General features: G+C 57.9%; 1 protein-coding gene across 1 annotated transcript; it reads left to right on the top strand.

Moving 5' to 3' along the window:
- The first annotated feature begins 1,206 nt into the window (after window positions 1-1,206).
- SSRP1 (structure specific recognition protein 1) lies at window positions 1,207-11,351 on the top strand. Its single transcript, XM_070804272.1, has 17 exons — window positions 1,207-1,362; window positions 1,794-1,916; window positions 2,346-2,531; window positions 3,467-3,572; window positions 3,849-4,039; window positions 4,126-4,356; window positions 4,479-4,582; window positions 4,678-4,806; window positions 5,010-5,231; window positions 6,176-6,248; window positions 6,640-6,778; window positions 6,880-6,925; window positions 8,751-8,880; window positions 9,305-9,475; window positions 9,641-9,729; window positions 10,424-10,610; window positions 10,857-11,351. The coding sequence occupies exons 2-17, from the start codon at window positions 1,863-1,865 to the stop codon at window positions 10,926-10,928; spliced, it is 2,130 nt and encodes a 709-aa protein (XP_070660373.1). The 5' UTR covers window positions 1,207-1,362; window positions 1,794-1,862; the 3' UTR covers window positions 10,929-11,351.
- The last annotated feature ends 292 nt before the right edge of the window (window positions 11,352-11,643 follow it).

Raw genomic sequence — 11,643 nt, 5'->3', positions numbered from 1 at the left:
TTTGGGGGGGGGGTTGTTTTACTGTCAATGTATTTATCTGAATCATCTGTTTGATTACATGCTCCTGGAAGCTTGGAGCTGTTTCCATCTTGCTTGCTAGTTTCCTCAAATCCTACCACTGTGTCGGAGCTCAATGCGTATTTATTGAATTTAGTTGAATTTATGTTGCTAGAGAGTGTGGGAACAGCCATCACCCAGAGGGTAAAGCCATGAGTTTTGGGAACAACGGTGCGTTTACTTTGTCTCTTGTCCCAGGATCAAAGCTACTGGTGTAACCACAGGTCAGACTGTCAGAGAAATGTTCAAGTTTCAACATTCTGCCCTAATGTCTCCATGCACGACACATATCGTCAGTCATTCTGAAATAGAGTCACGGTGAGGATGACAGAGGAGAGCTCGACCGTGGTAGGTAGATCTGTCTTCAGCTCTGTCGCCAACTGAGACCCCAGGGCTCCTCCCCTAAGGGCCTCAGCTTTCCCCATCTGCAAAAAGAGGTTGGAGCATAGAAACCCAGACATCTCTCCCAAGTCCGGCCGCCTCTGATTTTGCAAGATGCACCCCAGGACTCTAGAAGGTGGGGGTGTGGGGGTGGCTGGCTTCCGCAGTCCCAGGGTGATAGGCTTTCAAAGCAGTTGTGGCTCCGTGATGAACCTGACACCAGCGCTTGAACTTGGCATGGCCGCTGGCCAGCCCCTTCCAGGCAATTCACAACTTGTAGGGGCTGCTGGAAGTTTCGGGGGTGCAGCGAGCTCATTTGCAAAAGGACCCAGTCCTCTCTGGACAGGGGAGTGTGGTGCAGTCACAGCGACATCAACGCCTGCATTCTCCTGGAAGCCAGTGGGAGGGGGCACTTCTCTGCACAACTCTTCCAATCTTCTCCTTCTTGGGTCAGACTCCTTTCGGCTTTACGGAAACCACTATTGTACAGGAGATACACGCCCTCATTGCAAGGGCCACGCGCTTCGGGGCCCAGTCTGATAAAAAACACTACGCAAATTCTCTTCTAAAAAGCCTAGGCGTCTTTAGCGTTTAAGGGGCCCCCGATTTCCGGGCCCGAGGGTCGGGGGCAGCGCGGGCGGGCGGGCGGGCGGAGCCGGGGTCAGCGGTCGCGCGGGCGGGCGGGGCCGGGTACGCCCCGCGGGTCCTCCGGCGCTGCCGGCGCTCTAGCCGGGCGCCTCGCGGGCGGCGCCTCTCTAGCCGGCCGCCGTCTCTGTGGCCAGCGCTTCCGGTGGCGGGACGCGGGGCCGCGCACGCGGGAAGAGCCTGCTCAGCGCCCCTGCCCGGCCCCCGCCCGCGCCGTCCCCCCGCCCCGGCGCGCTTACGGCCTGGGCGCCGGCGGCCGCGAGGCTCCGGCCCGAGGAGGTGGGTGGTCGCCGGCCGCGTGCAGGGCGCGGCCCCGGCTCCCCCGCGGGGTGCGCGCGGTGGGCCGGCCCGCGTTGGAGGCGGCCGGCCGCGGGCTAGTCCATTTTGGGGGGCGGGGGGACCTGCGGGTCTGGGGGCGCTGGGAGGCCTGGGGGGACGCCCTGCGCGCTGAGTCGGCCGGGCCCGGGGGGCTGCGCTGCTCGGTGCCGCGGCGCCCGGTGCAGCGCCCAGGTCGGGTGTCGGGTTGGCGGGGGGGTGGTGTCAGCACTTCTTGGGGCAGGCCTGGCACCCCAGGAATGGGCCCGGCACCCCAGGACTGGGCCCGGGCCCCCGGGCGGAGGAGATAGGACGCATGCCCGGTGCAGCGGGCCCATCCGGGGGCACCGTGAGCGGCTGTCCTTCCTATCCACCTCTCTCCCTCTCGAATCCAGATCCCCAGCGCGCCCTCCGTCTGCGCGCCCACCCAGGAGTTTCGGGGGTACCAACAGGGCTAGGTCAGCATGGCAGAAACCCTGGAGTTCAACGACGTGTATCAGGAGGTGAAGGGCTCCATGGTGAGAAGGGCCCCGCGGAGGGAGGGGAGCGGACCTGCAGGGCCACTGATCATGCCCGTGCTCTGCATGGGCATGCTGGTTTGGAAAAGGAGTCAGAGTACCCGTGTGTGCTTAGGGTTCCTGGCCACTGAGAAGCGGTGCCCAGGGAAAGGACCAGAATCAGGTCCGCTTGAAGGGCCTCACAGCTGCTATACCCAGTCCTGGAGCCTGGAAAGTGAGACCCTGCAAGGGTTGTGGATGCCTGAGCCAGGATTAGAGCCCAAGGGTCCTAGCGAGCTTGTCTCCCTTTACCGGCCCTCAGGGCTCCTCACGGCTGCTGCTGCTCCAGTCTGTGGATGTCAGGCGGGCCCAGACGGGGCGCCAGGTGGGACTGACCCTGGTCTGCTGCGCTGCGGCGTCCCCACACATTTGGGCCTGTTTCCCCCACAGAATGATGGTCGGCTGAGGCTGAGCCGCCAGGGCATCATCTTTAAGAACAGTAAGACGGGCAAGGTGGACAACATTCAGGCCGGGGAGCTGACCGAAGGCATCTGGCGCCGGGTGGCTCTGGGCCACGGGCTTAAACTGCTCACGAAGAACGGCCATGTCTATAAGTATGACGGCTTCCGGGAATCGGTGAGACACCCTGTTGCCATCGCCCCCTCTTGACTGCCATCACCCCCTCTTGACTATGTATCTCCTTTAGTTTTAATCCTCTAGACAGACAGTTATCCCTTCTTCTGGTAACTGTGCGATCGCTGGTTTGGGCTCCTTACAGCAGGACCAGTGAAGCTGTTAAGCAATCAAGGTTCAGTTTTGAGTCAGTCTCAGGAGTTTCTGGAGAAGGCAATGGCAACCCACTCCAGTATTCTTGCCTGGAAAATCCCATGGACGGAGGAGCCTGGTAGGCTGCAGTCCATGGGGTGCTAAGAGTCGGACACGACTGAGCAACTTCACTTTCACTTTCATGCATTGGGGGAGGAAATGGCAGCCCACTCCAGTGTTCTTACCTGGAGAATCCCAGGGATGGCAGGGCCTGGTGGGCTGCCGTCTATGGGTCACACAGAGTCGGACATGACTGAAGCGACTTAGCAGTAGCAGGAGTTTCTTTGTGCCCTGACTCCAGAAGTTTTTCTACTGTTTTGATTTTGGTTTTTTTTTGGTGTCTTCTGCTTGTTGTCTTTATCCAGGTTCTGGGTCTTAACCTGATGCTTTAGTTTGGGTTTTATTTTTCCATTGTGACCTGCGTGCATTCAAGACTTTACTTCATTTTCGTTTCCATTTTCGCTAAAGCCATACCTGTACAAACTCAGAAAAAAACATTGCGAGACCCCTGACTGGGAATGTCAGCCCCTCATTGTATTCCTCCCCCAAGCTGAGAAATAACCCAGAAATAACTTCTTCCCACAGTCTTTTAAACAGTTTTATAGCTGTGACTCTTAAGTCAGCAAGGATTTCTGATACAAGGTATACTGGGACAGCTTCTCAGAAACAGATAATCCCAGAACATTCAAGTTTGTGTTCAGGCCATCAGGAGTTTACTGGCCTGGTTCTCTTTCCTTTCCCTACAGGAGTTTGAGAAACTCTCTGATTTCTTCAAAACTCACTATCGCCTGGAGCTAATGGAGAAGGACTTGTGTGTGAAGGGCTGGAACTGGGGAACCGTGAAGTTTGGTGGTGAGTCCTGCGGGAGATTGAGGTTTCGGGGGAGGAGGAAAGATGAAAGATTTCCCCCTTTAACTTGTCTTGCTCTCTCTCTGCTACTGCCTCTGATCTCTTGTCCGTTTGTAAACGATCGTGTGTTTATCGAGGACCAACGGTGTATTAGGGGGTCTGGGATAAACAGACAGCCTCTCGGCCCTCTCCGTAGGGAGCCTACAGTCTGGTGGGAGCGCAGTTTATGCTGAGCCAGGGGAAGGGCCTGTGGATGGATCGTCCGCCTTTTCCCCACAGGGCAGCTGCTTTCCTTCGACATTGGCGACCAGCCGGTCTTCGAGATCCCTCTCAGCAATGTGTCCCAGTGCACCACCGGCAAGAACGAGGTGACGCTGGAATTCCACCAGAACGATGATGCAGAGGTCTCCCTCATGGAGGTGCGCTTCTACGTGCCGCCCACCCAGGAGGACGGCGTGGACCCCGTCGAGGTGAGGCTTTCTGCGGTGCTGAGCGGGCCCTGGATAGCCCCGCGGCTGGGTCCCAGCGGCTCGATGACCCGCGTGTGCTTCGTCAGGCCTTTGCCCAGAACGTGCTGTCGAAGGCGGACGTGATCCAGGCCACCGGAGACGCCATCTGCATCTTCCGGGAGCTGCAGTGTCTGACGCCCCGAGGCCGCTACGACATCCGCATCTACCCCACCTTCCTGCACCTGCACGGGAAGACCTTCGACTACAAGATCCCCTACACCACGGTGCTGCGGCTCTTCCTGCTGCCCCACAAGGACCAGCGCCAGATGTTCTTCGTGGTAAGCTGCAGCCCCGAGGCTGCCAGGCCTCCGGGAGGAAGGCGTCACCCGTGTCTGTCTAGTTCACCCGCTGGTCCTCCAAGCCCTGGCTGGCGCTGAACCCCTCGGTCCTTCCCCCACAGATCAGCCTGGACCCCCCCATCAAGCAGGGTCAGACTCGCTACCACTTCCTCATCCTGCTCTTCTCCAAGGACGAGGACATCTCCCTGACGCTCAACATGAACGAGTGAGTGAGGCTGTCCCCGGCCTGGGCAGGGGGTGGGTGCGTGGGTGGGCGGGCGGAAGGCTGCAGTGCCCCCGCCCGCTTCTTGCTGTCCTCAGGGAGGAGGTGGAGAAGCGCTTTGAGGGGCGGCTCACCAAGAACATGTCAGGATCCCTCTATGAGATGGTCAGCCGGGTCATGAAAGCGCTGGTGAACCGCAAGATCACGGTCCCGGGCAATTTCCAAGGGTGAGCACGCCGGCCTGGGCTGCTGCCTGCTGTGGGGGGCGGGGGGTGCACTCCCAGGTGACCCCCTGCTGGGAACACCGCCCCCGCGGGGCCCTGGGTGGGCGGTCGCTGGAGGGGGCAGCCCCTTGAGGCTTACACATCGGGGGGCCTGGGGCATGCCGTGCACCTGCTGCCCAGGTGGCACTGACCGTGCCCCCCCCTAGGCACTCGGGGGCCCAGTGCATCACCTGCTCCTACAAGGCCAGCTCAGGGCTGCTGTACCCCCTGGAGCGGGGCTTCATCTACGTCCACAAGCCGCCCGTGCACATCCGCTTCGACGAGATCTCCTTTGTCAACTTCGCCCGCGGGACCACCACCACGCGTTCCTTTGACTTTGAAATTGAGACCAAGCAGGGCACCCAGTATACCTTCAGCAGCATTGAGAGGTGAGTGCCTCTGCCCAGCCCTCCCGGGCACCCTGGCCCTGACCCAGCCTCCTCCACTGGGTGGTCCAGCCTCTCCAGGCCGGTGACTCTTCTCTGACACGTCAAGCCTTGAGCAGAGTTTCTCTTCTGCTGCCTGGAATTTGGTCCTCTCCCTTGGGGTGCTTAGTCTTTGGCAGCCGCTGCATTGCTTGCTTTCTGTACTTAAAAAAATCCGAGTGCCGTACGTGTTTGGTACTAGTCCTCCTCTTCCCACACGACGGAAATGCTGTCTCCTTTGCTTGAATGATCTCTGTGCCTGAGAACACAGCAGCTGTTCATTGAATGCTGGCTGGGGGCTACATGTTTCACAGACACGTTCACAGTCAGCCTTCATAACAGCCTGAGAAGGCTGGGTTGCTGCTGCTGCTAAGTCACTTCAGTCGTGTCCGACTCTGTGCGACCCCATAGACGGCAGCCCACTAGGGTCCCCCGTCCCTGGGGTTCTCCAGGCAAGAACACTGGAGTGGGGTGCCATTTCCTTCCCCAGTGCATGAAAGTGAAGTCGCTCAGTCGTGTCCGACTCCTAACGACCCCATGGACTGCAGCCCACCAGGCTCCTTCGCCCATGGGATTCTCCAGGCAAGAGTACTGGAGTGGGGTGCCATTGCCTTCTCCAGAAGGCTGGGTTACAGACTAGCAAAACGCCCAGCCCGCCTCCCCGCTGCTTGTGCATGTTGGTGGACAGGCACACACTCCTTCCTGCCTTTTATTCCTCTGAAATCTTAAGATCCTGTAAGTTTTCTTCAAGACCAGCACCTGAGTCTTCTCTGCCTGCTGTCCGCCAGGGGTCTCTGAGATCCCGGGTGTGATCAAGCTGTCGTGCGGCCCCTGGGGGGTGTCAGGACAGCCCGCAGCCCACCCCGCGTCGGACCTGCTCATTGGGTAACGGGCCCCTCTCCTCTCAGGGAGGAGTACGGCAAGCTGTTCGACTTTGTCAATGCTAAGAAGCTCAACATCAAAAACCGAGGGCTGAAAGAGGTACCTGGGCGTGCTCGGGAGGAACCTCGCCTGCTCTCTCTGTCGGGGAAGGGGCTGGGGTTGGCGCGGCTTCTTTTTCACTCTTTCTTCTCTTCTCGCCCTTGTAGAAAAAAGAGGTGCGTGAGACCCTCCCCCTCCGGGTACAGGTTTCCTGGCATGACCTTAGAGCAGGCTCCGCAGCCCCCCAGGGGCCCCCCGGGGGCCGGGCGCGGGAGGGGCTTGGACTAACCGGGTCGCCAGGGAGTCGGGCAGACGCTCTGCGCTGAGCTGTGCGTGGACACGCGGTCCTGGGGCTCCAGGCGTGGTTGCTCCCAGCTGCTCACAGGCATGGGGACGGCTTCCGCGGGCGCGGGGCGGGGGGCTGGCCCTGAGCCCCATGCCCGCCCTGCAGGGCATGAACCCCAGCTACGACGAATACGCCGACTCGGACGAAGACCAGCACGACGCCTACCTGGAACGGATGAAGGAGGAGGGCAAGATCCGCGAGGAGAACGCCAACGACAGCAGCGATGACTCGGGAGAGGAGACCGGTGGGCTGGGCAGCCTGGCAGGGAGCGGGGCGGGGTCTTCCGGGGGTGGAGTGGGGCGGGGTCCCCGGGGACGGAGCTCACGGGCCTGTGCTCTTTTTCAGATGAGTCCTTCAACCCGGGTGAAGAGGAGGAGGATGTGGCAGAGGAGTGAGTCGTGGGTCTACCCCGCGGGGTGAGGGTGGCCCTTAAGCTTCAGGAACCGGAATACCTCTGGGCGTTCCCAAGTCCCGGAGTTACCTACTGACCGAGAGTAGAAAAGTGACCGCTACTGAAGTGATACAGGGACACGTTTTAAAGTTGTCAAGATGCTTTGTATGTGCGAAGCACCTCCTGAAACCAGAAAAGGACAATGGAGAGAACGGGGGTAGGGGCAGAGCTTGCCTGCTTCCCAGCTGCGGTCCTCGGGTCAGGCGGTGCATCTCTGTCTTCCCCTATGAGATGGTAGTGTCTATCACGACTTTTAAAAAAAAATAATTTTTGGCTGGGCTGGGTGTTCGTTGCTGGGTGCAGGCTTTCTCTGGTTGCGGGGAGCAGGGGCTGCTCTCCGCTCTCAGGGTGCGGGCTTTTCACTGCAGTGGCCTGTCTTGTTTTGGAGCACAGGCTCTAGGGTGCAAGGGCCTTCAGGAACTGTGACTCATGGGGCTTAGCTGCTCTGCAGCGTGTTGGAATCTTCCCAGAGCAGGGATCAAACCTGTGTCCCACTGGGAAGTTCTCTATGGAGACTTCTTGATTGCCAGTTTCAGAAATATGACTCAAACTGACTTTCGCATAAAAGTGAGTTTTATTAGGTCATGTAACCAGAGAGTCTGGTGATAGGATTGGGCTCAGGCACCTGAATCCAGAGGCTTCCCTGGTGGCTCAGACGGTGAAGAATGCACCTGCAATGCGGGAGATACGGGCTCCATCCCTGGGTGGGGACGATTTCCTGGAGAAGGGGATGGCAACCCACTCCAGTATCCTTGCCTGGAAAAATCCCATGGACAGAGGAGCCACAACTTAGCGACTAAACCACCACCACCACGACTGAATCCAGGTCCTCAAAAGTTGAGCGGAATATTAATTGTTCCTTCTGATTTCCTTATTTTTAGACAGGTGTATGCATTGCTAAATGACCTTGAGCAGCATGGGGCAGGCTCAGTCCTACAGTTTAACACTCAGAAGCGCTGCTTTTTTCAGAGCAGTGGTGAATAGTGTGGTTGCCTCCCCTTTCTGAGTCTGAGTTCTGAGATGTGCTCTGATGGGTCAGAATTAAGCCATGGACCCCCCCGCCGCCCCGCACCCTGCTTAGAGCCTGTGGTTGGGGTGTGCTCCCCCTGAATGGGGCTGGGTGGTTCTCTTGTTCCAAAAGAATTAACAAAGGTTGGGCAGCAAAAAGAAAAGGAAAATCTGCTGGAGTCCACTAGTTCTGCTTGCTACATACTTGGGAAGGTCAGTGAGCAAATGCTTGTGAAAATGCCTTGGAAATGGCTCCTCACCGTGATGCAGGTGTAAGGGGGCTCCACCTTCTGAGGAGCTGAGCACATGTGATGGAGGGGACTGTTTAGGGGTACTGGGTTGGACTGAAGGTGGTCCCCCCACTTTTTACATGGTAGCTGATTATCTCTTCAACAGAGAAAACTGCAGGGTTAAAACAGTTAGCTCAGAGGAAGCGGTGAAGTGGACCTGGGGCATTTTCTGGGCAAGATGAGACCGTGGCTTCGTCTCCAGGGGCGTGGGGTCTGGGTTAGGCCGTGACCCAAGAAAGCCGCAGAGGCCCCCCCACGTCATTTGCGTCTTGCTGATGGATTTGACGAGGAAGCCGCTTCCACGGCTGGGTGGGGACCGGGTGGTCGAAGGCACGTCAGCGAGAGGAGGACGCGCGCCGCAGCCCTGCTCTGTCTCTGCTCCCTGGGCGGGGATCTTCGGGCTCGTCCTCCTGTCCTAAGCTGGTGGGGGGCTCTCCTCTCTCTCTGAGCCCTGCTGTCCTCGACAGGTTTGACAGCAATGCCTCCGCCAGCTCCTCCAGTAACGAGGGCGACAGCGACCGGGAAGAGAAGAAACGGAAGCAGCTTAAAAAGGCCAAGATGGCCAAGGACCGCAAGAGCCGCAAGAAGCCCCTGGAGGTGCAGACTCTGCTGGGTGGTGGGGGTGGCCGTCCTCTTTCAGTCTCTCTGCAGCTCCCCCCACTCCGGTAAGGCCTGCCGACTGGTGCTGCTTGGTCGAGTTTTGTAACCACCGGCGCTGGCCTTGAGGAGGAGCCTGGAGAATTTTCAGTCTGGCCCTTGAGACAGTTAGCTTCTGGGAGATCCAAATTGGGAGCAGGCTTCTGTCCTGGAGCCCAAGGAGAGGGTTCCGCGTGAGCTTAGGCTGGGGTGCAGAGCGGCGGAGGTCATGGTCTCCATCCCTGGGGGGCTCTCCGTCTAGCCTGATGCTGCGCAGTCTTTTCTCCATTGTGTCCCTCTAAGAAGGAGCTCCAGGTCATCTCTTGGGGAGAATGTGGAGCTTTGTGGGCAGTAGGTGGCTGACGGCCTCTGGGTTCCTACACAGGTGAAGAAGGGCAAGGACCCCAATGCCCCCAAGAGGCCCATGTCTGCCTACATGCTGTGGCTGAATGCCAGCCGGGAGAAGATCAAGTCAGACCATCCGGGCATCAGCGTCACGGACCTCTCCAAGAAGGCGGGTGAGATCTGGAAGGGAATGTCCAAGGAGAAGAAGGAGGTGAGGAGCCGCGGACAGGCAGCTTCGGGACCCTGGGATCTGATGGAGGCGGGTGGGCCCAGGGCTGTGGTTCTGTGCTGGTTTTGCCTGCATCGGGGCAGGGGTCTAATATATATATATATTTATTTTCCTGTTTTTTTTATTCCCTGTGTGTGCGTGACTCAGGAGTGGGATCGCAAGGCTGAGGATGCCAGGAGGGAATATGAAAAAGCCATGAAGGAATACGAAGGCGGCCGTGGAGAGTCTTCCAAGAGGTGAGAGTTGGGAACAAAATGACCCAGGAGCTGCTTTTCTGGCAGATATTTTTGCAGTTCCAGGTTGAGAATTGGAGTGTTAACAGACACGCTTCTGACTGCAGTAGGGCAGTGCTGCTCAGATCGGGGTAGGCAGTTGCCCAGGTACGGGGAATGGGCTAGAGGATTTCTGACAGTAACTTGGATAAATATGGCTCATTTTCCTAAGAGCCATATTTTCCTTCAATTTTATTTCAAGGGGTGGGGGAGATTAAAAATAATTACTATTACAGAGCGTAATTCACATGAATTTTAAAGGTAAAGTAACAGATGTTAGGAAGATCCCTTAGAGAAGGAAAGGGCAGCGTACTCCAGTATTCTTGCCTGGAAAGTGCCATGGACAGAGGAGCCTGGCGGGCTAGTCAGCGGTCTCTCAAAAGAGTGGGACACGACTTAGCGACTCACCAACAACAGACGTTGAGCAAGTTTTGCATATGGGGCTGCTTCAGGCTGTAGCCCCTGATCCTTCCTGTGATTCAGTTATGATGAGCTCCCCTGGGGCACTCAGGGCTGACACGCCTGGCTGTGTACGTTTAGCGTGAGCTGGGCAATGTGGCTGGGATTGGGAAAGGCCCTGTGAAAGCCAGGAGAGGTTCGGCCCTGATGATGTGGGGAACCTGAGGGCCCAGCACCCCCTTCCCTCTTGCTCACCTAGGGACAAGTCCAAGAAGAAGAAGAAAGTCAAAGTGAAGATGGAGAAAAAATCCACACCCTCCCGGGGCTCATCATCGAAGTCTTCATCAAGGCAGCTGAGCGAGAGCTTCAAGAGCAAAGAGTTTGTGTCCAGTGACGAGAGCTCTTCCGGAGAAAACAAGGGCAAAAAGAAGAGAAGGCGGAGTGAGGTGTGGCGGGGCTTGGGGGGCCGCGGGGCATGGAAGGGTGGGGGCCGCTGGGCTGGTGACGGGACAGACAGACGCTCCTGGACGGGGTAATGAAGGGGAGCGGGTGGGTGGAATCTGTGCTTCGAAGGCTAACACTGGGGTGCAGGGAGCGGGTAGCCAAGTGGGGGTCCTTCTCTGAAAAGTGGCTGGCGGGGAGGGTGGCCTGGACTCTGTACCTCTCCCCTGTAAGAGACCTTTGGCTTTCAGGACTCCGAAGAAGAGGAACTAGCCAGTACTCCCCCTAGCTCAGAAGACTCGGCATCAGGATCTGATGAATAGAGAAGAAGATTGTGTCTCCTGGGGCTTGCCCCGTCCCAGCCCCAGTCTCCCCACCCGTGTTTTGGTACCTGTTTTCTCCTATGAAATGCAGTCCTTGGGTTCTGTGCCATCTGAACAAGCTTTCCCGCTAGTCTGCACTTCCCTGGGGCCGCAGGGGAGGCGTCTCACCCTGCGGCTTCAGAAGATGGCTGTTTATAATCCGGGGAGACATCTGGTGGGGGCCAGGGCAGGGCTGGATCCCACCGCGCGCCCTGCCTTCCCGCCCTTTGGGGTATAGCTGCTGCTTGTCCTGTACAAGTTGCCGCAGGCAGGGGTCCTGTGAGGGCAGGTCTGTAGCTCCTAACTGGGGCCTATTTCTACTTTTATTTTGTATTTCTGGTCTGTGAAAAATGAACATTTAATAAAGGGAACTGACTTTGGAAATCACGTCCTTAGGCCTCCTCTCTCACCCCGCTGTATGGCTCTCACTCTTCTTGGTGTTTACTGCACTCATCTGACCCTTCAGCTGGGAAGCGAGTCTCCAGGTACAGCCTGTTCTGTTACCGGCTGGACAAGCATTGGTTTTCAGTCTCTTCTGGTGGGATGGGCCACCTGAGAGTCTAGAAATGACAGCTGATCTGATTAGGCAGTCTCTCTCACAGCGGCACTCCATTAGCAAAGCTGAGAGGGCAGCTCCGGCTCCAGCCTTAATCACCTGCGAGTCCAGGGTCTTGGA

This window comes from Bos indicus, chromosome 15 (genome assembly GCF_029378745.1).
Source record: "Bos indicus isolate NIAB-ARS_2022 breed Sahiwal x Tharparkar chromosome 15, NIAB-ARS_B.indTharparkar_mat_pri_1.0, whole genome shotgun sequence".
Lineage (NCBI taxonomy): Eukaryota > Metazoa > Chordata > Mammalia > Artiodactyla > Bovidae > Bos > Bos indicus.
The sequence above is the reverse complement of the archived record's forward strand: the minus strand, read 5'-3'. Positions and strand labels throughout refer to the sequence as shown.

What these genes read in the sequence shown, in the direction of transcription:
- SSRP1 (XM_070804272.1), top strand. Translation starts at nt 1,863, where the DNA reads ATGGCAGAAACCCTGGAGTTCAACGACGTGTATCAGGAGGTGAAGGGC. An exon ending in GTCCCGGGCAATTTCCAAGG is followed by an intron (nt 4,807 to 5,009) that starts GTGAGCACGCCG and finishes GCCCCCCCCTAG; the next exon opens with GCACTCGGGGGCCCAGTGCA. An exon ending in TGTCCAAGGAGAAGAAGGAG is followed by an intron (nt 9,476 to 9,640) that starts GTGAGGAGCCGC and finishes TGCGTGACTCAG; the next exon opens with GAGTGGGATCGCAAGGCTGA.